Source organism: Neovison vison, chromosome 4, assembly GCF_020171115.1.
Source record: "Neovison vison isolate M4711 chromosome 4, ASM_NN_V1, whole genome shotgun sequence".
Lineage (NCBI taxonomy): Eukaryota > Metazoa > Chordata > Mammalia > Carnivora > Mustelidae > Neogale > Neogale vison.
Window position 1 is genome coordinate 217,394,038 of NC_058094.1, and position 27,079 is coordinate 217,421,116.

General features: G+C 47.8%; 1 protein-coding gene across 1 annotated transcript in view; it reads left to right on the plus strand.

Moving 5' to 3' along the window:
- TBXAS1 (thromboxane A synthase 1) overlaps positions 1–27,079 on the plus strand; it is a 165,858-nt gene that overhangs the window by 98,309 nt on the left and 40,470 nt on the right. Inside the window, exons 6-10 of the mRNA XM_044246702.1 lie at positions 627–743; positions 14,743–14,831; positions 16,582–16,730; positions 18,437–18,567; positions 22,307–22,621. Of these exons, the coding sequence (XP_044102637.1) occupies positions 627–743; positions 14,743–14,831; positions 16,582–16,730; positions 18,437–18,567; positions 22,307–22,621 (801 nt within the window). The remainder of the gene's footprint in view (positions 1–626; positions 744–14,742; positions 14,832–16,581; positions 16,731–18,436; positions 18,568–22,306; positions 22,622–27,079) is intronic.

Consider the following 27,079-nt stretch of genomic DNA (forward strand, 5'->3'; position numbering starts at 1 on the left):
TGAATGAGAAAAATGAAGGACTAGAAGAACCCAGAAACACAGGGATAGGAGTTCTCTTAGAAGCAGCTCTGTTGGGACATGCTTCTCAAAGATTCTCTTGTTTTTCCCTGACCCTCCCCGCCACACTTCCCACATTCTCTCCCCCTCCACACAGCGTGTCTCCAAAGACCCAGAGATATGAGTCTGTCATCTCCTGGCCCGGCCTAACCAATCCTGCCACACAAAACCCTTTGCCACCATGTTTAGACATGAAACTCAATCCTAGGAAAGACAAGCCCATCTCCATGAAGCCCACTGTTTGGGCCTCAGGGAACCCTCGCTGAAACCCAGGAAACTTCATAGACCTCGCTCCTTGTCCACAGAAGCTGCTGAGTTACTCTGCGGCATTGTAAGAGGGTAGACGTGGGTCCGAAGAGCCTCCCCAGCGGCTGCGCGCGCGCCCTCACCATGAATCTTTGGACCATTATCTTTGAGTCTTCACATGCTTCCCCTGCGTCTTTGCGCGAGAAATCGCCTAGTTTGTGGGTCCCTCGTGGACTTTAACCAGAGTCTTTCTCACTGACCTGTATTGTCACCAATGTGGCTTTCGCTCCCTCGTGTCCTAATCCTCTGCTTGTCTCTCTCAGGTGTCCGGTTTGGAATCCAAACCGGTGATGGACAGTGTCCTGTTTTTACGCAACAAAAGATGGGAAGAGGTCAGAAGTGTCCTGACTTCGGCTTTCAGTCCTGAAAAGCTGGATGAGGTAAGCTGCAGGGAATGCGGACTCGCCCCTTATGGTTTCTTCTCTCCAAACTGTGATGGAGAGCGGGTTCCAGGGCGCCCCTTGTCCACGCAGGAGATTAAAATGCCCTGCCCACAGGGGCCGTCAGACCTCCCTAGGACAAGAAAAGTCCAGGGGAGAGTGCTGGAGTGAGGTCCACTTCCCCAGGCCCCACATCTCCAGTCGCCATGAAGCAACTGAGTCTCCAAGCGTGTCTGGCACTCCTGCGAGGTCCTGGCACGGCCCCAGGCACACTGGGGCCACCCAGGAGAAAATGGGAGACGTGCCTCTCATCCTTCTAGGTCTGATGGATCGCCTGGGAATCTTGTCAAAATGCAGAGTCCGATTCAGCAGGTCTGGGGGTGGGGGATAGGGTGAGATCCTGCATCTCTGCCAAGCTCCCAGGTGAAGCATGTTTTACACGGGGAGGAAACAGAGCAGCTGGAAACAAGGGTGAGCTTCGGCTCCAGCCCGCAGTGGGGAAGAGATGGCTTCAGGTCGCAGGGGAGGGGCCCCGCTCTTTCCTTCCTGCCCTCGGTCCTGCCTCTGGGCCAAGATCTGTCACACCTGATCTTCACACCTGTTAGTCCAGCTTTGGTGTTTGGCCTAAATTCTGCAAGAATTTGGGGGATTGAGCCCGTGAGCCCTTCTGATGTGAAGTGCTCAGGGACTGACTCAGAGTCCCAAGTACCTGGGCAACTCCAGGGCAAGCGTCCTTCCAGAGCCGCTCCCCGTCTAGCTGTTCCAGAAAGCCTGGGCTCAGAGCCAGGGTCTCTCTTCAGCTCAGGAAGTGAAGTGAAGGCTACTCTTAACTCAAGATGTTCACCCATCCGGGCCCGTTTAAGACCTGCAAATCCCAGGAAGCCCCCCAGAAGAGGAGAGGTCCCGTGCTTCATAATTAATCCTGTCCAATAAAACACACTCAGAAACCAGTGATCCTGCCCACGGTCAGTGAGGTTTTGGTATTGGCGGCGGCGGGTGAGCTCAGTTTATAGGACCAGCGGAAACAAGCTCTAATCTGTGCCAGGCAGAACGCTGAGGGCTTCCCCTCTGCCCCACCACACCATCTCTACCACATCCCTGTGACGTCCATAGCATCAGGATCACCCTCATGGCACAGATAAGGAAACTGAGGCACAGAGGGACTAAGTAACGCGCTCCATGTCACACAGCTCGTAAGTGGCACAGCCGACATCCTAACCCATCTCCGCCGGGAGGGGAGGCCTCACTTCAGCTGGAGCCACAGGCCTGGCTCCTCGCTTCACTGGGTCACCTACGGAGACTTCAGGGGACCATCTGTTCCAAGGACGGGCCTGCTTCTTTAAAAATTGCAGAGCGGTAGGGAGACCACCCAAACAAGGTGGAGGGAAGTGTCACCTTTATTACCGCAGTCACTAAAATGTCGAGGTAACCGAAAGGAGGGGAGGGGAAGAGAAGTAGGTAAACCGAGGCTTGACATCGCTAGCTCCAACATGTTGCGTCAAAATTCTTGACTCATGAGTAAACAGTGACTTGTGGGTAGCCCCACAGACACAGAATCTCATCACTTGTCAAAAAGAAATTGAGGAAGGGTAGCTGGTTTTTTAAAGGGAAGCAAGAACGGGAAAAAGTTTTCTTGACAGATTTGAGCTATGTTTCTTTGGCAGGGGAGATAATAAAACTGGATATTTTTTCAAGGTCTAGATTTCTGTAGCACTTTATAGGGTATACTCCAGAAATGGAGAGAATGTCATTTCCCAGAGAAATTCAGTGCTCCTAGGATCCAAAGCATTTTCTCCTTTCTGAACCAGAAAAAGAAAATGCTTTGGATCCATTGCAAAAAAAAAAGAGTTCCTCCAAGTGGTTCATTGCACTAAGGTACTTAGTGGTGGGGGGGAGAGTTGTAGATGATGTGAGAGAGGCAGAAGGAGCAGGGGAGGGGGAAGGGGAAGTGGCAAGAAATGTCATAGACCAGATTCCCTGGGTCTTGCTTTAGGTCTACTTCCTTACTTAACATAGACTACCATAAACTTAACCCTATTGAAACATCTTTCCACTCAATATAGTTGAATTTGAATTCTTGGAGTTTCCATTAGCAAGGATACCATTCCTGTGGCAGCGATGGTCACCTTTCTCCCCACCTCTGGAGCATTTAGACTGGGTGAGTTTGAGGTTTTTGGGCAGCATCTAAGAGATGCATCAGGAAGTAGCTGACTGCAGATCAGGAGCTCAAGAGAGGAGGACAGGAAGATGGTGGCCAAAACCCAGACATGGCGAGATCACGCCCAGCGGGTGGTGGTGAGAGCCATATTCAAGTGAGGGACAGGGGAGAGACCTATAAATAAGACTCAGGAAGACCAGGCTGCAATAGAAGTCCAGGAGAATGGAAGGGAAATGTGTATCAAGGAGGAAGGAGCAGCCAAAGGTGTTAAACGTTGCTTGGGTAGAAAGGCGCGCCAGCCCAAAGAACTGTGTGACAAGAATAATATTTTCAAACCTTAAAGCAATGTCTGTGCATGTTGTGCACTACAGATCATGTCCCCTGGGATCTTCCTTCCTGCCCGGAATCGGTGGTTTGTGTTGCTTCAGAAGGAAGCAGGGGATGCCTTCCAGAACAAGGAGGTCCATGCTCAGCTTTGACCCACACGCATATCAGGCTTTCTCAAGCCCTTTTGAGACAGTGGTCTTGGAAGCCAAACATGCTTGGGAGAGCAAAGAGCTTTCCTCATTCCATAGGCAGCTTCCTGGGAATCTGAAGGGGAAGGCTTGGGACTCTGAGCACAGAGCGTCACTCTGCACCAAAGTGTAGACAGGGTGAAGGCTGTGACGGGGGGTAGTTGCTATCCTGAGGAAGATGGGTAGAGGGGAGGAGGAAGAGAGGGCAGGGTGAGCCAGTCTTAGTGCCCCTGACTACCTCCTCCCCCAGCCCAAGTGACCCTTTAGGTTTCTGGATGCTTCCTTAGTCTTTAACCTCCCACTGGCCTTTGCTCTCTAGGTCACTGGTTTTCAAACCCTGTGCAACCCAGGGCTACACCAGAATCACCTAGAATCCTTGTTAAAATACATAATTCTAAGACCTACAGAATGAGAACTTCTATGGGTGAAAAACCTAGATGTTTTACAAGTTTCCCGCTACAATTCTGGTAAGAGCCAGAGTGGAAAGCACTGGTGTGTCTTCCTCTTGGTCCCTTGCCTGACCATCAAATGCCAGGGGCTTCCCCAGACTTACAGGAGCTGGGCCCCCAGAACCCTGTCCACCCCCCCACTCTATTCTTCTCTGCAGCATGACTGTGGGCTAACAGCCCACCTACCCTACTCCTCTTTTCTCTATCGTTAACTGCATGGCGATAGGCACATAATGCGCACTCAGTGATGACCAGATGGGTGGACGGACGGATGGATGGATGGATGGATGGATGGGGAATCAAAGAACCAAGAAGCTCTCTACTGAAAGATATATGTTAAGGCTAAGATAAAAGAAAAAAAGGGAATGATTTTATCAAGGAAAAGTTAAATAAGGGCATGAGGCACATTGTTGACCTTCTCTTTGGAGAGTCATAGGTATATACATGCGGAATCAGAAAAAGCAGATCCCAGGGACATAGAGGAGACTGGGGCACACAGGGACCTGGAGGGGAGGAGGCAGAGACGACAAGAGAAGCTCGGACAACAGACCCGAGCCTGCTCTCCACTCAGTTATGGACACCGGAGTCCGTTCTCCCTGAAATAGCTTTGAAATGTCAATCTCTCCATTCCTTGCTGAATTTATTCTTGAAATAAACATTTGTTTTCCCTTGGAACATTCCGCAACTTGTTTCCATTAACACCTTGGCAGTCTGTGCCCTCTCCTGTGTCTGGAATATCCTGTGTCATTAATATCCAAACTGTCAAAATGGCACCGACTTTATCCGCCTGTTGGGCAGCCTTGGTCAGCAATGCTAGAAATTTACTTTAAAATCAGCATTAAATCACAAAGCCGTATTTTTATTTAAAATAAAACTGATCTTTTGGCTTCAGTTTAGGGATGACTTAGAAAGATACAGCCCTGGTGAAAATTTGGTTGCTGCACTCCTGATTCCAGAAAAAGAGGCTCCTGAAGTCGTAGTCTCATGACAGCCAAGCTACTGAGGTTTATATTACAGGACTGCTGAGCACCGCTGAGAAAACAATGGATTTTTTTTTTCTTAATTAGGAAATATTTTGCCCAGTTGACCTGCCAGAGAGTTCACCCCACACCCTAAGAGATTAATTTTTTAAAAAGGGGAACCAGTAGATTTATTGAGATTTTTAGAGTCTTATGCTAGATTCTCTACCAAAGACTACTAATGAGTAACCCTGGGGTGTGTAAAACTTTATTATGGATCAGAAAGCAAATAGATTTAATTTTAGGAAAGGAAACTGGAGTTAAATTAATTCTTCTCTGAGGGTAAAATATAAATAATGGGGATTCCCTGGGGACCCAGGTTAGCACTAATTTTATTTTTAAATTTTATCATTCATCTGAAAGAGGGAGCATACCATGCAATCTACACATCTGTAAATTCCTCTAAACTCTTCTGATTTTGTAAGTTTAAGTCAGTTAGAATAAGCTCCCAAGACTCTTCTAAGACTACATAAGTCAACACAGAAGTGGCAGCTAACTTTCAGTGTAACCAAGAATAAAATAATACATCCAAGAGGAATACATCAAAACTATGATAATGAACTTTAAAGAATTACTACCAAGGAAAAGGATTTAAAATCATTGAGGATTGAAAGGACTATAGTCATACAATTCCATAAAATACTGCCAACCATCATTTTTATTTAATTTACTTATTTGAGAGAGAGAGAGAAAGCATGAGCAGGAGGAGGGGCAGCGAGAGAGGGACAAGCAGACCCTGTTGAGTGGGGAACCTGACACGGGACTTAATCCCAGGACCCTGAGATCAGGACCTGAGCTAAAGTCAGACACTTAACCAACTGAGCCATCCAGGTGCCCCTGACAACCATCTTCTGAGAGATTTGCGATGTACCTTAGCATATTAATGGGTTGGGAGAGTTTGCAGTGAAGCAGTCTGTTTAACCTTGTTTGTTCTGGGCTCAAATAGGTTCTTAGTAGATGAAAACACGGGTCATTAACGTCAAAGCCGGCTAGTGGGAGAAATGAGGCCACAAGGCACTGTGACTTTGGTGGTAAAGTCCATGGGGGACACCATTTTTAAGTGCCTTTAGTTGTTGGGGGGGGGCAGGGGTAGGATCTACCCAATATGGTGGCTGGTGTCTTCTCAGTCCTCAAAGCACTGTAGAAGGGATGGGTATGTCCTCATTCACCCATGTCACTAAGCTGATGGTGACCCCCTGAGCAGATACAGGAGAGCTGGAAGCTTCACACAGGACAGCCGGAGCCTGGCTGGGTGCATCACTCAACAGGAAAAGAGCCAATCGTATCTCTGTGCATAGGGACTCCGTTAAAGAGAAACCAGACTGACAGGGAAGGCTGGTATCTCTCACAGTCGCCAAGAATCCAGCGCTCTGCCTAATTTTTCACTTTCATCCAGATGTTTCCTGTCAGGAAGGCACAGTCAATAATGTATGAATCTTAAAGGCGGCGGCAGATGTGGTTATTATTCCCTCTAGGGCTTTCCTGCCTTGGAGAAGACATATTACTCCAGAATGACTACAATTTTAAAAAATTTAAGTTGATATAGCCAGCTTATGAGTAAATGCATAGCTGCGATCATTTCAGGGCAAAAGTCTTCGCAGGATTACAGTCTACATCACAGTTTGGCTTGGCCTTTGCATTTTCACTGTGCGCTCTTCAGACGATCGTACACGAGGGCTTCTAGAACAGAACCCGCTTGTTGCAGCAAGCAGCTCTCTCTCGGCGGCAAGAGCCTCCAGCGGTCTATTTTTAATATTTGCTTTTATTTCTTAATCCTTCCAAACAGTAAAAATGGAAGTCATTACAACCAAGTGCGGCTGTGGTAATAAATACTGTGGCGTCCAAAAATACATTGTCTCTGCCTGACCAGTTGCCCATTTTCCAGGATGTCTGGGTATTTATCTAGCAGCAAGAGACCATTATCCTTCGACACAGTTGTATTCCACTGACACCTAACCTCCTAATTAAAATCGGTATAATGATGGACTGTTTAAATTCTGGTTAAAATGTTCCTTTTCCATTTGCATTTAAAAGAAAACACACTCCTCATCCCGGGTACCCCATCCTGGGTTATAATTTGGCTTTCCTTTGCCAGAATCATAGTGTCACTCTGACTTACCACTGCTTAAATCTAAACGAGCATCTAAATGTGCCTCCCAGCTTGGCTGTTGCCTGGCAACACCGGCAGCCTCCTCCTTGTTGGGGTGAGTTCTAATTGGCCACAACTCTTGACAGGAACCACTGACTTATTAGAAATGACACTTGATTATTCACCTAGATGGTTAGAGCTGATACTTATCAGTAGGAAATTCTGCATAAAAATAAGTCCTGGATGTTTTTAATATGGGGGGGGGTAGAAGGAAATAATAAGTTTTGTTAACCAGTATTAATTTTACATTTGTTAGCCCCCAGTTTAAAGCACTTTAAGGTATTGTTATTTTTTTTATTGTTTCTGAGGTCAACAATATGTTTAAATACCTTCTCCCATCCCCATTAGCTGACCCTTATTTATTCAGAAAACCCCCCTCTGACATCCATTCCAAAACAACCTAGCCTGCAGGTCTAAGAGTGCCAAATAGAATGAAACATTAAATTCATAAAATTCAATGAAGATTTATTAGTTCCTGTCTTTAAGGGGTTTATAATGTAGAAGGGCAACAAAGTGCATAAATCCTACATTATTACTGAGTAGTGGAAAACGGTGACAGAGTTCACGTCCACTTTCAAGGAGCAGAAGTAACTTTGGGGCATAGGGGATAGCGTTGGAAGTGAGTCCTGAAGATTTTACTGAGCTCTGACAGAGGCAGAAGGTGTACTGCAAGTGGCCCGAGTAACGGGAACAAACGCATCTGGACAAAAAGTACAAGATGTGTTCAGGGAATAGAGGAGTTAACAAATTGGCTGGAACACAGGGTACCTATAAAGGATTAGTGAAAGAAAACTGGAAAAGTAGGTTGAGGCACAGAGAGTACTGTGCTGGGGGAGTGTTTGGTGCGAGCTTCACTGGAGGCTGAGGAGCTATTAAGTACTTGAAAGTAAGGGAGTAAGGAAAGGGGTTTCAGGCACTTAGCCTGCAGGATGCGCCATTTCCCCTAGATCCTGCGACAGACACTTCCGGGGCAGATGAGGACAGCTTCAAGTCATAACTCTGGAGTCTCCACTTTCCATGGCCCCGGGGGTTGTGGGGGGACAGCTCCCCAGGCCCATATTTTCATCTCAGGATGGGGTCCTCTGCTCAGGCTCTTTTCTGAATCCCTCTTCATATGTAGACCAATGAGTCACCCTGCCTACACACCATCAAAGTGTGGGGGTCACCTCAGTTTAGAAGTATGAGATAATGCAGAAGGGACACTCTCTTTCCTGCTCCCTGCTCAGGAAATGTGTCTTCTCTAGCCTTCAGGCTGTTCTCCAAATTTCCACGGGGCTCCCAAGGTTTAATGGTGTTTGTTGATTTGTTTGTTTTCCAAGTCCATGACATCAGAGCTGTATTCAGTGAAATTATAACCTAGAAGTCAATTGACTGAGGAACAAAGAGAATGGATTCTGATTTCGGAGACAAAAGCAACAATCTAGGAGTCAGAGGATCTGAATTTCTAATTCTCATTTTTACTAAATTATTGAAACATAAAAATAACCAGATATAGGTCTTTGTGTAATTCTGAAGTCAATGCATCAAAGAGATACAAAAAGACTTTCTTACAAATGGGATGTATTGGAGCAAGCAGAAAGGCTCATGGATCCAACCCTTCACTGTGCCAGACTAGGAAGCTGCCTTCTCTTTCCATGGTCTCTAAGTAACTGTTTCAATCTGATGCTTAGGGACCTCATTCAAATCCTAGAATGTCCATGGAAAGGGAATTCATAGGGCAGTGCAATTAGCCCCTTGTTTGGGGGTAAGGACCCCAGTCCAGAGAGACTCAAATGACCAGAGGTAAAACGGGCACATGTGCCAGGTTTTTCACACAAAGCCCGCTCCCAGTAAACTGCATGACATTCAGGCTCAGACAGAAAGAGCTCTTCAATCAATTAATGTTCCTTCTATGTCAAGACCCTTAAGGAACATTCCGTCAATCTGTCATCACAGAGATATTTCTAGAGACCAACTGAACGTGTTGCACTGAGCTCATTCCTGATAGGACAACTACTGAAAACTTCAATAACACATGACAGCATACAGGAATTGCCACGAGAGGGTGACACTGAAAGTGTATTAGTTACCTATTGCTGTTTAACAAATTACCCCAAAACTTAGCAGCTTAAAACAACAAAACTTTATTAGCTCATGATGTCTGTGGGTTTGGCTGTGCCTCTGTTTCAGGGTCTCTGCATTTAGCCTGGGCTGTGATCTCATCTGAAGGCTTGGCTGGGGGAAGATCTGCTAAGCTTACTCACATGGTTATTGGCAGGATCCAATTCTTTTTTTTTTTTTAATTTAATTTAATTTATTTATTTGACAGACAGAAATCACAAGTAGGCAAAGAGGCAGGCAGATAGAGAGAGAGGAGGAAGCAGGCTCCCTGCTGAGCAGAGAGCCCGATGCAGGGCTTGATCCCAGGACCCTGGGATCACGACCTGAGCCGAAGGCAGAGGCTTTAACCCACTGAACCACCCAGGCACCCCGGCAGGAGCCAATTCTTAGTGGGCTTTGGAAAATAGGATAACAGGTTTGTCCTATGTCCTTCAGTCAGTGGGGATACATAGATAACAAGCATTTTCATTAGACCAGTCTGGTGACTGAGTATAGAATGTATTAAAAAGTGAAAAGAAAGAAGGCTAGGAAGCTCTTTGGAAACTGTTTTTTAGTCTGCCTATGTGTCCGGCACTATACAAGGTACTGAGACTACAAAAGATGTTTACGCTTCTTTGTTCTCAAGAAGCAGGATGACAGCCATATTCCAGATGACAGGTGGCAAAGTCTGAATTAGAGTCGTCGAAGGGGAGATAAAGATGAAGGGAAAGAGACAAGGAACTAATGATAACATGGTGAGTCAAGAACAGGTAGATCCATTGGGGTCTTGTTCATAAGGACTAAGAGGAAAGAAAATGGTGCCAGGCATCCAGAGCTGTCTGGGAGCATGGGGGTCCTCCAGAGGACATCTGGCATGCCTTCTCCCGCCAAGCCTTTTATATATTTCTAATCACTGTCACGACTCTTCAAAGAAGGTCTTATTACCCCATTTTGCAGATGAAGAAATAGATTCACTAAAGTTGAGCAATTCACCCAACGTCACACGACTAAAAAGTACCAAGGAGAGGAAATCTAATAACTGGCAGTGGCTTTGAATATTTGCTCTCGCCAGGGTCAGGTGTACTCAACAAGGTCAGCATCTTAGCCTCAGAGAAGGAAGCCCCACTGGCAAAATGCTGGGAATCACCTAAAAGGAGAGTAGAAAGCCTATAAGCAGGAGATTTCTTAGCTCTTCTTTGTCATTACCACATGAGTTGTCTCTCTTGACCACTCAGAAAGCTCTCTCCACCTTGTTAAATTAATTCTATTGCCCTCTGTCCCTGCTTGACTCAGAAATCCTCAGATACAGTCTGGAAAAAAAGGAAAGAAACAAAGATCCATTTTTTTTTTTTAACTGAGGGATTTAATAATAGTCAGTTCCAGGTAGAGAGCGGTAAAGAGCAAGGACTTCTTCCTTGACGAATTTCTTCCCCAGGCTGAGGGTGGTACTTTACCCTAGATGGTGACTGCTAGTTTCCAAATGGCTGGCCAGCTGTATGGTCAGCATCATCTAGAATAAAGCCAACCCATGTCAGAGGTGAAAGAAGCAAAATGGGGGACGCCTGGGTGGCGCAGTTGGTTGGACGACTGCCTTCGGCTCAGGGCGTGATCCTGGAGTCCCGGGATCGAGTCCCACATCGGGCTCCCAGCTCCATGGGGAGTCTGCTTCGCTCTCTGACCTTCTCCTCGCTCATTCTCTCTCACTGTCTCTCTCTCTCAAATAAATAAAAAAAATAAAATCTTTAAAAAAAAAAGAAGCAAAATGGGAACCCTTTTTCCCCAGGCGTGGCAGCTGGACTGTCCTCCCCAAGAAGAAATCATTCTTTTAAAATCTAATAGCATTAGTATTTTATCTGGTAAGTATCGTGTCCATGCCTTATGAAAAATATGGGGAAAAAAACAAAAATAAAAATTTCTCATTATCCTACAAAGATGAAATGTAATAATCAGATGAGAATCCTTTATTAAGATTTGATGATAGCATTGTGTGCTCATCTGTGCATGTGTGTTTGCACAGCCACCTATGCCTGCTTGTCTGCAGATCTAGGGGAGTAACTGCTGGGCTTGTGGATTGTAGGAAGATGATTGCAAGCCCATCAAAGAGAGCTTTTGTTTGTATGCAACTCGTGTGAGAGTGAATATTCCATAACTACTTGTGTATAATGCAAGGAAGAAAGCCCGAAATGATGCCCATTGGCCAACATACAGATCCGCTCTACGGTCTTACAATATTTTCTCTGCATTGCTTCTTAAAACATTTTTCATATTACATGCCCCATCTCATATCACATTAACCCAAATAAAAATGTCATTAACCATTCAGTGCGACAGAGAGCAGTCAGAGATGGTAGAAAATTACAATCATGCCAGTCAGCCACAAAGCATTCTAGTTACAAACATGTAGAGGAATCGAGGGTGGGTGGTGGTGGGTCCAGCCCCCCTTTGCACTGTCCAGCATACGACTGGACTGAGCACGGGTGGACCCCTCTTTATGCACATGGCATGCTTCTGAAGAGTTGAGCATAAATCCAATTTTATGTTGCATACCATTTCTGTTACATTAAGGGAGCTGTAAGTTTGATATTTAAAAAGACTTCCTTTCAAACAGCATTTTTCTTTTTTTACCATGTTCTGATTCCTCTGAAATAAACCGAAGAGAAATTTGGTATATGGGATTTTATGAAAATGGAGTTCACTTGTACCACTAAGTTTATTAAAATAATGGAAGAATATAGCCAGTGAAGGCAGTCGCAGAAAAGTGGGTGCGATAGCAGAGTTCTCCAAACACGTAGGTAGTCTAAGATTTTTTGAGAGTGATGGCCCAGAGGCCACTGAAAAGGACCCATTTACATGCACTTTTGGTGGATTATTAAATTGCGTGAATATTTAGAAAAGAATACAGCTGTCCTGAAGATTTCTGCCCCGGAGTTACCAAGAATAAATCAGGGTAGCCATTCTTATCCCTGTTCTGAGCGGACTCCAGGATAGGCACATGAGGTCAACTCCATTTCTGTTTCGGCAAATCATTAGACAAACTCTTCCCCAGCCAACTTACCCATCAGTTGGTGCCTGGCTGACTATTTACTTAGGTTCACGCACAAGTGGCGGAAGAACCAGAAACACTGATGATTGACCAATTCCGTAGCCCCCTAAAGTAACGACCTAAAGTAAAGTGAAGGGCCACGGGCTCTGTGTTTGCTCCTGGACACACAATGACAAACCAAATGAAGGCTTAGAAGGCACATTTACCAAATCTCAGAGGGCAAGAAGCAATAGCCAATGTTACGGAAGATGAGACCTGAACGCGTGAGTACGCCCCTTGCCCACCTATACTGAGCAGCACATGCACCCTCGTGCTCTAAGGCCTTGAAGCTAGATGAGCAGAACGTCCTTTTTCTTAGAATTTTCCTCTCCAGATACTTCTCCCAGAAGGCTTGGCCACAAGGGAGAATCTCAGATGTTCTGTCATCTCTCCACGGAGTGGGGCGGAGGGGGCAGTGTTCTGCTCTGAACGTCTGCTCCTTGACCTGCCTGTTGGTGTTGCCCAGGCCACGGTCCCCGCTCCAGGAACTCACACAGCCCTGAGCTTAGCCGACAGCTCACTCTTACTCAGCAGGAGTGTCCTTCTGCTTCTCAGGACCATCTTCTCCAGAGAGAGCTCCCACAGCAAACAGTTGGGCCCCTGGTGTCACAGTTCTGTCCTTACACTCCAGAACACATGGGGTGGCTTTCAGACCTCCAGGAAGGAGGGATCCAACAAAGCCATGTGTCCCTCCAACACCTGGCCAACAGCCACCCAGGCTGTCCCACTGTGCCAGGCTTCTCCAATCACCTGAATGTCTTAGGCGAGTTGAAAGATTGTTCTGCTCAGAACACATGGCAGGACAATTTTTTACACTATAAATGTAACATAAATATAAAGCTTTTCTAATGAACAGAATCTGAAGTGTCAAAAAGTCAACTGCATATGGCGATGATTTGTGGAAATAGACCTTGTAGCTTTTGCTGACCTGAACCTCACATTTGCCCGTCCCACATGTCTTCTCAAAAAGTCCATATACACCTGGGCTTGGGACTGGCATGCAGGGAAGGGACCCATTTATGATTTATGGGATCTTACCTGAAATATTGGTGTTCCATTGATGGAGCTGCCTTTTAGGAGTAATACTGACCAGACAGAGATAAGAATGGAGAAGTGTGCGCAGACCATGTTGTGTGAGGAGTGTCTAGGAGGTAAAGAAGACCAGCACTTGCTCTCTGGGTATCTGAAGCCCTACCGTGTGGAAGAAGTCTACTAAAAGCAGGGAGAGGTCGTCAGAAGGGACAAATTTTGCCTCAGTACAACATACCTTCTAATAAGTAGATTAACATTCTATAACTTTCCCTAAAGCCTCAAGATTTTCAAGGCAAAGACTGGGTCTTAAATAATCATTCAAATTCATATCCTCGTCAACAAATAATTACTGTGTGCTAGGCATTGCTCTGGGTTCTGGGAACATAAAAATGAACAAAAAGACAAAGAGACAAAAAGACAAAAATCTTCTCTGCCCTCAGGAAGTTACGGTCTAGTGTCAAATCGTAAAATCTGAACCTATTTACATTTCAAAAAAATGTTTTCCATAAGAAATGCTCAGAACAATGTGTTACAGCATGTTGCTTTAGCTATGGTGTTACTCTAGAAATGTGCACTCGTTAGAATAACACCATATTCTATGGTGGTGACTTGGCTTTGCGAACATACAGAGCCAAGTAAAATTGGAAAATATAAGATCATGTGAGTGGCCTTTAGGCTCCGCAAAGAATCCTACCTGCTTGAGCCAGACTGCTGGGGTCAGAGTGACGGCAGCCAAAAATGATTTCCAAATGAGATCCAAATTTGGTGAAGCTGGGCAATAACTACATGAATGTTCACGACACCATTCTCTGTGTGTGAGTGCATATGCTAGACATTTCCATTTCCAGAATGAAAATATTTAAATATTTAAAAAAAAAAGAAATTCAGCAATTTTCCCAGGTGGGCATGGAAGGTCCCTTGAAGTCAAGGGTTCCCTTACACATATGTATTCAAAGGTTTAAGCGGCTGAAGCAAAAATGGATAGCCATCCATCAGAAATGTGCTGAAAGTGATTTTTGTATTGGGTAAAAACTTGAAATGGACCACCTTACGTTCCTTTGGAGACTACGATTCTATATTCTAACAGAAAACCTAAAGTAAAATTGGAACCAAGCAAACATGGATTGGGGCTAATTCCAGAGAGAGTACATATGGATTGTGGTCTATTTACTCTCTAATGCTAACCAAATGTCATGAAACCGAGTACTGATTCTCATTTCTAAGCACTTAATGATCATTTTTGTAATTATTTCCCAGTATTTACTCTAAATCCCTTCGTCTTTTCGCTTCCCAAAGAACAGATTGCTTAAGCCAAAATAGACGTTTACAGCTATTGTATTTTACGATATTTGTGAATTTCAGACACTCCTCTTGATTCTTAGCTGCGTAAAAAAAGTTACCTTGAAAACAATGTCTGTTTTCCCAGGAAGCACCACACATGACCTCTTTATCTGCAGCTAATTTAGGTGGGCTCCCTGCATGGTGTCCTAATTACCCCTTTGTTATCTGCTATCAGATGACGCCCTTAATCAGCCAAGCCTGTGATCTGCTCCTGGCTCACTTAAAACGCTATGCGGAATCCGGCGACGCTTTCGACATCCAGAGGTAAGGGCGCTACATGGACACATGACAGATGAGGAATCGTGCATTTGGATTGCTGCTTCTTGTAACTCTACATAATTGCTGGACAATTACCTTGGGACCAGCAAACTATGGAAATGCTAGAAGCTCATAAAAAGCATGGGTGGACTGAATAATAAGAAGAAATGAAACCCGCGTAAGATGTGAAGAGAATGTGAACAAAGCCCTGGGTAGGTGTGTCGTGTTGACGGAGGCCTTGAGTGGGCAGCGGAGTGTGTGTGGACACGCCCTCTGACCTCTGCAGATGCAGGAGGGGTCAGAGCGACAGGGTGCGGGGGGAGGGGGGTGCCGGGAGGGAGGGGTGAGCTGGGAAAGTCCATGCATTTTTACCGCAAGAATTGCACACCTCAGCCTAGAAGCCAGGACTTAGCGGTGGACTCCAAATTGAAATGACTGATTATCTGGCTTCCCCTCCAGTTGTCCTGGGCTAAGTCATGGCTTCCAGCCTGGGAGGAACAGGGCGCGAGAGGCAGGTCAGCCAGAAGCTGACTCGTTCTTATTATCATTACTCATAAAGTAATAACATAAACCATCACCAGCATTCAAATTCTGCCGTGGTGTTTACAAAATCCTCTCACACTCTTTTCTCTCTGGTCATGGGCTGTGTGCCTTGGTTAAAGACCAACTATGAAAGCAAAGTAAATAACTAACTTAAAAACCCTTAACTCTTGGGGGGTTAGGATCAGACGCAATCACACTCAGTAGGCAAACTGTTTTCACTATAGCGGGGACATGTGTAATCAATTGTAGGAATGTTTTCAATCAAGCACTCAAAAGAAAAGAAGTCATCTGGAGATGTCATTTATTCCTTAACGATAAGCTGTTGGTGACAGAGCCTTGAAGAAAGGAACTCTTGTGTGTGCCCCCCACTCGTGTCGAGCCACAAAAATAAGAACTTTTCATTATAAAAGGAAATGCATACCCCGTTGGTAGCCTTTTTTTTTTTTTTTTAGAAATAACTTCACCTGACTGCTCCTGCGAGACAGCACAAAAAGATCATTCTGGCTTAAAATGGTCCTTTGAGGGCAGGTTTCCTAGAGCCGAAGAGGTTAACTTTGCTGGAGCTATTGCCACTTTTCCTCCTGTTTGTTTCTAAAGCGCAACGTGTGTTTTCTGTAATAACATACATATGTTCATGAAGCTGGTCCCAAAGTTTGTCTTCTATTTATTTGAGTGTGAAGCACCCTTGTTTTTGGTCTGTTACTCTTAGAAAAACCGTAAAATCATCAGGAGGGAGAGGGGGACAAAAATAATAAAACTAGATAACCAGGTTGTCGATTTGCTGATCCCAACCTGCTCTATACCAATGGACCCCTGAATCCTGGCTTTGGACAGACTCTGCACAGCTCTGGCTTCATGCCCGCGGGCTTTGGGTCAACTGTTTCCCTCCACAGGGAGGAAGGTTCGGAGCCTGCTTCTTGGACTTTGTAGCTGGCGGATTAGGCTGCCTGGAGCCGGAGAGTCAAGGAAGTGATGTTCTCCTCCTCTTCCCAGTGTTGGTTTGCGTCAGCTGTCCAGTATGTTTTCGCACGTCCTCCTGAATTCTGCTGCCATGCTCAAGGGATCCCACCCCTGAGCTCTGCAGGAAGCTGCTTCCCACTGTAGCAGGCAGACGATGGAGCCGGGCCTCTTGTGGGGGGTGGGGGGGACAGGGCTCGATGGCCAGGCCAATGGCAGAGTCCTTCCCAAACCCAAATGGCTCCCTCTCTCGCAGGTGCTACAGCTGCTACACCACAGATGTGGTTGCGAGTGTCGCCTTTGGGACCCAGGTGGACTCCCGAAGGGCCCCCGAGGACCCTTTTGTGACGCACTGCAGGCGTTTCTTTGCATACTCCATCCCCAGGCCTGTCCTGGTTTTAATCTGTAAGTACAGCTCTTGCCCAGGGGGGTGGGTGTAGGACTGAGGTCCGGCAAGCTGGCCAGACCCCACGGCCGCTCTCGGGGCTCAGCCCCCACCACGAGGAAGGGGCGCAGGAGGGGTCTCTGAGACTCGCCCTACAGGGTCCACCTGCAGAGACTTTAAGCTCCTGGAACCACCCAGGCTTCTGTTGTCACCGGCCGGGGCCACTCATTAGCAAGGCGGTAGTGCTGGCCTTTCTCGCCACCGCCGCCGCGAGAACCACCTCGTCCCCACTTCACAGATGAGAAAACTGAAAGCTTAGAAAGGCAGAGCCAAGATGGGAGCCCAGAGCCTTTCATTTTCTATGACATACCCCTCCCCTCTAGCAAAATCCTCTCCAGAAGTCTTCTCCGCTGGAAGCCCAGCGCCCGGCAAACTAGAAATCATACGTGAAGGGTGACTGGCAGGTTACCTAATGCCATAGGGACGGGTCAATTTATTTTATTTTTATTTCAAGAAGTGAGTTTTTGCCCTCTGGCCAATTCCGGCATCTTCTTGCTTTTATGGAAGTGTTGAAGCGTTGCTATTGCTGTTATTGATTATTGCCCGAACTTCTAACCTTCTGCCAGGCTGCTAAATTGTATCCATTCCTCAGTCAGTCCCTTTCCCATTTGTGAGTCCATTTCGGTGGAAGTCCCGGGCACCTCCATCAGCTCCGCGCTGAAATTGTACCGAGGGGTTGCCAAGGGGGTTCAGAGCAGCCTCCGCTCCACCCTTCACCCCAGCCACCCCCTGGGAGCTGCTTCCCCGGGTCCGCTCCACCTGCGGTGGCCCAGGGACCCGGGCACGTCCTCCCGTGGGCGGCTCCGCTGTCCTGGCACTGCTACGCCTCGTCCGTCGGCCACTCTGAGCCCACCTCCCTGCCGCACCACAGTGGTTCAGGCTCTGGCTCCTGAAAACAGGCAGAGTATTCTGAGAGCTCCGGGGGTCCAGAACTACACCCCCGATCCGGGCTCCCATGCAGTGCCTGTGCCCAGTGGGCCCCCGGTCCTTGCTGGGAAGCAGAGCTGACCCAAGCCACCCTGCAGCAGCTCAGCCCCTCAGCTGAGCGCCCCCCCCCCCACTCCATGAGGGGATGAGTGTCCCTGGACCGCGGAGCCCTGCCAAGGCTATAGCAGCAAGGGCACAGGTGGCACAGGCCTGGCACAGGAAGGGAGGATCCCGAGGGGCCAGCATTCTTGCCATCGACGGCTGTGGCAGCTCTTGGGGACCACTCAGGTGGTCCCTCAGGGGACAGTTACCCCTGGGGAAACAAAGGCAAATGTCCAGGAAGTTAAGAAAGTAGGTCTGCTTCCCGCCTTGCTCAGATGTGAAACATGCCCCAACATCTGCCCTTCCTTGATGGAACACGAAGACCTCAGGCCCTCCTACCTAGGACCCCAAAAACTCATTTCTAAGTGCGAGCTTGACGTCCCAGGGGCCAGATGGCAGCGCCAACTCAACTGAACAGACATGCACCAAGCGCTTGCAACGTGCGAGGGGCGGTCAGGAGTCGGGAGGTACAATCAGGCTCGAGCCCTGCAATAAAGCACATGGACCCCGAGGGGAGCCCTGCCTTCCAAAGGGGGGCTGGGGGGGAGGGGGTTCTGCTTCCCTGGCAACAGGCATCTGATAGCCCCGGGTTACTGCTGCCCTGTTTTCAGTGTTGCTTTTGTTTTTCTCTTTCAAGTATCATTTCCATCCATAATGGTCCCACTGGCCCGGATTTTGCCCAATAAGAACCGAGATGAACTGAATGGCTTTTTTAACAAACTCATTAGGAACGTGATTGCCTTGCGGGACCAGCAAGAAGCAGAAGAGGTAAGGGACCGTAATAGGACACAGCAGCTAAATGGAACGGGGCGTAATCTGGCACCACTCTCCCTTCCCTCTTGCCTCCCCACCCCGCACGCTGGCCTTTAGCCGCCTACCACTCAGGGCTTTCCAGGGCACTAGAAGGAAAGGAGAAGGGGTGGGGTGGTGGGGGGCAAACATGGACGAGAAGGGTGAGGGCAGAGGGGGAAGGATGGCGGAGAGAAGCCCGGAGCAAACTGTCCACATTCTGACATGGGTGCCCCCCCAAATGCACGGCCCCTCTCTCTCTCAAGCACCGGCAATAGCCACCTCAAAGAAGTTTCTAGATAAATGCGCCAACCTGGACTTTCCATCAGCATATTCGTTCTCCTGAACGTCGGCAAGATGGTGTTTTACAACGCGAAGAGCATCAGCAGTAGAGAGGGTCTGGGCAGCTGACAAGCAACTCCCACTTGCTTTCGGCATGGAGGACGTGGCTACACAGTCGGGGGCTGAGGGCTCCTGCGCATCCCCTGAGACCCAGAGACTTCTTTCCTCCCTACAGATTTGCACCGGGCCTGGTGCAGTGTAGAAATCCAAGAAATATTTGTTGTTTGAACTTGGCTGAGAACAGAAATAGGACTTTGCAGTGTTGGGAAAATAATTTCACTGTTGGATACACTCATGCATGTATAATGCTCTTCTTTAAGGGCCTCGTTGCATTCGAGAAAGTTGCTTCAAAAGGAAAAAACAGGCCTGAAATGTCTTCTCCGGAACTGATTCGCATGAGCGTGGCAGAGTTGCCTCAAAGACTGGCTCAGAGGGCTTAACGAGGGACGCGGAGATCCGGTGGCTGCACCACTGGCCCAGGATGAGATGGGGAGTGGGGGCGGGGCAGTTCGTGGGGGGAGGCACCAGCAGCAGCCTCGTCCCGCCTGGCTTCCCCCCAATACTGGGAAGCAAAGGTGTCCCAGTTCAGGAGGCAGAGGAAGGTGCACAGACGCTCACAGCCCCTTGGCCCACACACCATCATGAACTCTACTCGACGCCCTTGGACGTGTGGGACCCATCAGCTCCCTGGGGCTCCCTGGCCCAGCCCTGCCACCTAAAAGGACAGAACATTCTCTTCCCGGGTTCCTGCATCTCCACAATGACGAGGAAGCCTGGGGAAGGAGCGGTGAGGGAGCCGCGTTTTCAAACCTCAGCAGTGCTCTGATGGGCTTCCTGATGACAGTTTTGTCACACGCGCTCCCCTCCCCCTCCCCCAGCCTGAAACCCACAGGCTGTGGAATCAGGCTGCAGATCCTAAAACTGTTGCGCCCAACGGCTTACTGTGAGGTGAGGGGTTTATTAAAGATCCAATTACCAGCATTGCCTCAAGCTCTTCCTTTCATAAACTCAAGAGCTATTTGTTTCAAACAATGAGTTGATCTGAGAAAAACCTCCCAACCACAAATCCAGGACTGCCCGTGTCAAGACAGAGCTATATGGTTACTAAGAAAACTTGCTTTAAACCCATCTAAACTCTGTAGACATTCCATCAAGCAGATGTGTGTTTGCGCAGTGGAAAATGCAGCACAGATGTTAAAAGGTAAATATTTTTCTAAGCTCTAGCCGATGGGTGGATTAGACACCTACATCTATCAGGGTGCGTATTTTTCTTGGATAGAGCCATAAAGCAGCACTGTTTCAGTCCTAAATGGGCAGTGTTCACATAGCCTCCGTGATGCAGTGCAAATTAAAGAAACCCATCTACGCTAATGCTCTTCTCCAGCGTGCGGGCCCCAGAGAGCAGCCCTTTCCACTGACCTCTGGAGCAGGAGGGGAAGACGGATTTCTAACACGCCCAATGGCCCTCTCGCAGCCTGTCTGGGCAGGGAGAGGAAAGGGGGCCAGCCGCAGCTCCACCACTGGAAAAGGCCACCGGGGTCCCCCCCCCCCCGCCCTCCAGCAAAGTCGTGGGTAAGCCTTGGGGACTACTGCTTGGCGCCCTGAGGAGTTTAACCCTCCCTAGCTGTCAGTCCTGCCAATTCTCATCCAGGAGCCAAGGCAGTGGAAGATTCTTAGCTCCCCTATGGGCCATCCCCTGCCCTGTCCCGACTGCCCCACGGAACCAGGGCCTGCAGCGGGGCCTCAAGAGCCACCCAGATGTCGGCCAAGCATCAGGAGGGAGTCTGGGGAGAGCCAGCCCTTGACGATGCCACCCAGAAATCAGAATGACCAGGGCCCGGGGTGGCAAGCGGCAGCCACCGATGGTTCACCTGAGCAGGCCGGCAAGACACACAGTCCTTCGCCCCGGAAACGCAACGTCCTTGAGGCCCCGCGTCTTAGCTGGGAGGCCTGCTGGAATCTTGAGAGGCAGACGCCTTGCAAGGTCACAAAAGCGGGGAAGCAGGCAAGCTGCAAAGGGCCGGTGCTCCAAGGTTCCCGCCCCAGATCCCGTGCACTTGTAAGCAAAGCCAACGCGGTCTTTCTCAAATGCATTTTACTGCATCGCAGTGATTATTTATACAGACCTAACACATGCTCAGTGCCACACCTGTCCCGGGGTAGAGGGGTGGCCACAGGGTCCTGCCCTGGACATGTTTATACTCTTACAGAGGAAAAAAAGCAACAAGACGGGAAGTAACTACAACCTCACGAGAGGGAATTAAGTGCTGACGTGTGGGGCACAGATTATTCATGCGACAGAAAGTCAGAAGCCAATGAATGAGCAAACGCAGCACCAAGTCAAGTACTTTGAAATTATAGTATATTCCTGCTGGTGGTTCAGACGCCCTCCTTTTGCTGCTTTAGCCCCATAAACTTTGGAAAAGAGGAACATACTGGCTGTCACTCATCACATTAACAGGGTTTTCGAAGAAGGGACATGCCAAGGATACACTTCGTCCATACAGAAGGAATATGTAAACACTTGTATAGTTACAGTTAGTGGTAGTGAAAGACAAAGGGTATCTGTGCTGGTAAGGAAGGGAGGGGAAGACAGTAAGAAAGCTCTAAGCACTTAAATGGGAGAGAGGATCCCCCGGAGGAAAAGGGACCCAAGGATGAGACAAGCATCCCCAAGGCTGGTTCCCTCCCGTCCCCAGCTCTGTCACCTTCCTACTGCATGAGGAAAATGTATGGCCACCCCCCCATGAGCCCTGAACGGTGTGTAAGGGAACAAGGGAGCCTGTGCTTTGGTTTAAATCTGCATGATGTTTTCATTGTTTTATTGTTGGAAAACCAACCAGCCAACCAACAGTTCAAACATGTATAAAGTAAAAAAAAAAAAAATCGAAGCTTCCCCCCATCCTCCCCACCCCCCTAGGTTTTCCCTACCTCCTCTGGCTCCCTGTGAGCAACTGGGTATGGATGTTGCTAAACATTTTCTACACATGAACAAATACGTGTAATTGTATATATTGTACACATACCATTTTTACAGAAATGAGATTCCACTGTGCGTACTATTCTGCGACATCCTCTATTTTTTCCTTCCCAAAACGGCTTAACGCGCTTCCCAATCAGCCCAGTTAGAATGGCCTCATGCTTCTTCAGTGGCAGCATCACCGTCTGCGGCTTGCTGCACCGAAGTCTGAGACCCAGAGTGTATGGGAGGGATAGTCGGGGCTTCCAGGTTCTCGCCATTTCCGAGAACCCCACAGTGAGGGTGCTGGTTCCCATCAAGCTCGAGCTCCTTAGAAAAGCTACACCTGTGGGTCCAAGAAATCTCAGTCATGTGACTCGGAGGCCAGAATGTGCATTTTCTCCTTTTGTCCCGTAGAGGCGGAGAGATTTCCTCCAACTGATTCTGGATGCCCGACATTCCGCCCCCTCTGTGGGGGTGGACAGCTTTGATATGGTCAGACAAGTGTTCCCCTCCACCCACTGCGCCGCAGGTGCCCCCCGGCCACACCAGCCCGGCCGCCTGTCCAAGCCACTGACTGTGGACGAGGTCGTGGGCCAGGCCTTCATCTTCCTCATCGCTGGCTACGAGATCGTCACCAACACGCTTTCTTTTGCCACCTACCTCCTGGCCACCAACCCTGACTGCCAAGAGAAGCTTCTGACAGAGGTGGACAGCTTTAATGAGAAATATGTGAGTACAATCAGTCGTGCGAAATCCGCAGGACACGTGATTTTGTGTTGGTAGAAGTGAAACTTAATGCTATCGATAACTTCCTTGCAAAAACCACATTCTGGGTGGGAGGCTGGGGTACCAGGTGGTGGGTATTATAGAGGGCACAGCTTGCATGGAGCACTGGGTGTGGTGAAAAAATAATGAATACTGTTTTTCTGAAAATAAATAAATTGGAAATAAATAAATAAATAGGAAAAAAAAAACACATTCTGCGTTTATAAGATGAAATTGGGCTGTTGACTGTTCTCCACCTCTCTGGGTTAGCAAGTAAAAGGAAGTATTTAGAATAACAGAAAAAAAAAAAGAAAGGAAAAAAAAAAGAATGAAAAGAAGGTGTCTTGGGCATATACCTTCAGTATCTAGGGTGGTCCATGAAACCAGGCCCAGCGTAAAGTCTTTTTTTTTTTTTTTTAAAGATTTTATTTATTTGACCGAGAGAGGGAAATCACAAGTAGGCAGAGAGGCAGGCAGAGAGAGAGAGAGGGGAGGAAGCAGGCTCCCTGCAGAGCAGAGAGCCCGATGCGGGACTCGATCCCAGAACCCTGGGATCATGACCTGAGCCAAAGGCAGAGGCTTTAACCCACTGAGCGACCCAGGCGCTCCAGGAGGCGCAAAGTTTTAGCCATGAGTGAGGGTCAGAGGGCAGGGACTGGAACGAGGTGTGGTTTCTCAGTGCTCAGGCTGTGGGGTCAGCGCTCCCCCTGGGGCACAGGGGTGAGGCAGGAAAGGGACCGGACGGAGTCCTAACTAGCAGGAGCAGACAGAAGGATGGGCCAGGCCAAAGCGGGAATGAGGAGGAAGGCCGTAAATGGAGTGAGGTGAGATGGGGCTGGCCAGTCCCGAGTCCACATTCTGTATACTCCTTCTCAATGAGCCTCCTCTTTGGGGAGTTTGAAGGAAACTCTCAAGGGTGCTGAGCGAGGCAACTTTATGACCTCATATTTTTTTTTTTTAAAGATTTTATTTATTTATTTGACAGAGAGAGATCACAGTAGGCAGAGAGGCAGGCAGAGAGAGGGGAAGGGAAGCAGGCTCCCTGCTGAGCAGAGAGCCCGACGCGGGACTCGATCCCAGGACCCTGAGATCATGACCTGAGCCGAAGGCAGCGGCTTAACCCACTGAGCCACCCAGGCGCCCCATATTTTTCTGGATGCTTTTGTGTGTATTGCTTTGACTTACAAGTTGTTAAAATTGTTAAAATCTGAGCTTTGAAAGGGAAAACCACCCTAAGAGACTTTTCCTATTCCATTCTGATATAATCATCACAGTCACAATTTGGGGGAAGTGGCCTGTTCTTAGAATCCTTAGAAACTTTTTTTACATATTAAGCTGAAAACTGTTTTCCAGAAAATTCCATGTCTTCATCCCACTCGGGAAATAGATGCAAGGTCAGCCTTTCTCCACCAAGGCATTTTTCAAATATTTGAAAACGTCATGAACTGTGTTCCCAGTGGCCTCAACTCTGGGCTCATCACGAGCATAAAGTCCCCTTCACGTGCCACACTGTTGTGACATCTGCCAAACCAGGTCTCCCCCATCCACTGCGTAGACAATTGATTTTTTTTCCAGCCTAGATGCAAGAGTTTATATTTATCCTTATTATTGCTCAAGTCAGTCAAAATAATTTTGAATCTTGATTCTGCCATCTGTCATATTAGCAATTCTTCCAGCCCGGTGTCATCTGAGACTTGCTAAGCATGCCTCCTCTTCCATTCGAGTCATTGATTAAAATGTTGAACAGGACGGGGCTTCCCTCCAGGTTGACATCGATCCATTAATCAATACTCTTTGGGCATGGAGTCTCCGCAAGTCATGCATGCAAATAACCCCACTACCTACTCCCACCACCCGCCTTATCCTGTTTCATGGGTACTTGGGGTATCTGTCTGTCTGAGGGACCTGATGATGGAGGTACCTTACTGCAAGAGGACTAAGGGGAGCTGACGGACATATCTATCAGGATACATTTAATGACACATAACAAAACTCAACCCAAACTGATTTAAGCAAAAAAAATGGCAGGGAGGAGTACTTATTAGTACAGATCACTGAGCAGCCCAGGAACAGATGTGGCTTCAGGTAAATCTTTACCTAGGTCAAATATGTGCTCGTGTCCCAGTGTCTTCTTAGTTGTGCATCTTTAGTCATGGCCCCATTCTTGTGTGCTTTCCTCTCGAAGTCCAGGCAGCCCGCCAAGAATGTCTAGGACTACAGCAGGCTTCCTTGCTCATTACCGAGAGAGGAAAGAAGTGGTGGCCCCACATTCTCAGCCAGAGTCACCAGGTTCACTCTGGTCGGGATGCTTAGGTCGCTGCCCGCTCTGGAACCAACTATTGTGGCCCTGGGAATGGGGACGTAGAAGGGCTTAAGCCGGTCAGTCCCACCCCTGGAGTCGATCAGACCCATGTCATAGGACTGAGAACTCGGGACAGCACATGCCAGAGGGCGTTCTGGCTGTTACCCCACGAAGGCAGTAAAGGCAGTAGAGGGAATCCGCCCCCTGGTCTCAAACAAACTGGAACGCGGGTCGAACTGAAGACTTGTAAGCCTAGAGAGTGGTCGGCCGTGTGGGAGACATGATGGCAGGTGGAAGGGGACGAGAGCTCTAGGATCCTCGCCTTCAGGAAATTTAATCACCAATTGAAAAAAAAAAATAATGTCTATGAAAACAATACCTCCCTCCCAAATGACACCGTCCAGGGCAGCAGAAGGCAGCAAATAATCAAGCCAAGAATGTGTGGTGTCTTCTAGAGAGCTGGGGGCTCCAGGAGTCCGTCTCACCAGCTACATCATAATTGTATCTGGTTATGTTCCTCTACCACGAGGACATGGGGAGTTTCCACTGGCTTCCATTCAGAGGCCCTTACTCACACAGCCCCTTACCTCTGACATAGCCTTAACTGACCATGACCTCAGTGAGGGTGATACTGTGTCACTGAACCCTGGCCTCTTTCCAATCCCCCCCCCCCAAGCCCCGGGAGAACCACTTTCCCTGGGGCTGTGCGGAATGTCACCTGCACAGAGAACCCATGGAAAAATAAACAGATTCTGGCAGGTAAAGTTTCTCCAACTTTCATGTCCAGACAAGCATCCGGGAAGAGGGTTTAAAATGCAGATTCTGGGGGCGCCTGGGTGGCTCAGTGGATTAAGCCACTGCCTTCGGCTCAGGCCATGATCTTAGTGTCCTGGGATCAAGCCCCGCATTGGGCTCTCTGCTCAGCAGGGAGCCTGCTTCCCCTTCTCTCTCTGCCTGCTTGTGATCTCTCTCTCTGTCAAATAAATAAATAAAATCTTTAAAAAAAATAAAAATAATAAAAAATAAAATAAAATGAAGATTCTAGGATACTTTGCTCATAGGTTCTTATTCTGTAAATCTGGACCAGGGCTTAGGAACCTGCATTTTAAATAAACCTACTAGATGATTTTGATACAGGTGGTCCCTGGTTCCACTCTGAGAAGTCAGCCCTAGATTCTCAGGGTCTAGACTCCTCTTCTAAGAAGAAACAGGGTCCAAGCCCTGCCCTAGCCAAGAAATCATCCCCTTCCCACCCACTAAGCCAGGTCATTTTCTTTCTCCGGGTCATAGTTAGGACTGTCTCTGAGAAACGGGACTACATAGACGTCTTTTTAAAAAAACTTGTCTTGGCAGTCACAATTGTTTTAATAGTTAAGTGTTGCACATGGTACCCACTCAATGAGTATTTGTAGGTTCATTCTTTTTTTTCTCTCTTTCTTTACTATAATCAGAGTTCTGTTAATACGGGCCATCTGTCAGGACATGGAAATGCAGATTAGATGTTCACACATTCGATATTTTTCTGAAAATCTGCATGTACAGTATGACTTGTTATAATTTTCCTGTTGTTTTTCATGCAACAAATATTTCTTGAGTGCCAGTTAATGCCAGACTCGGGCTTCGGCCCCTACATGCAAAGACTCTCTGACCTAGCTCTTCCACGATGCCCCTGGAAAGGCCCACACACTCCATTCAATGGTTTCCCTTGTATTTGTCAGTGAGATCACTGGATTTCAGCTCCAGGGTTTCTCTCCTCTGAGCCATATCCTTTATTAGCAATGCCCTACGAGAATCCAATGAAAGCTATGTCCCTCTCCCCAAGAATAAGAGTGTGTATATGCACTGTATCCATCAGGATTCTTTCTGTTGATAGTGATAAAAAATTAAACTCAGATTAGCTAGGGAGTTTATTGACCCACATAACAGAAAACTCCAGAGAAGAGATCTACCTTCAGGTATGGCTTGATGCAGGGGCTCAAACTCTATCACTGGAATCCAGGTTGTTCTCTCTCCCCACCTTTCAGCTTCATTCACTCTGGGCATACTCCGTTCTCAGATAGGACCTGCCCTAATGGTCTCCAGACAGATGTGGAACCAGTATGTTGGACAGCCTGAACTAA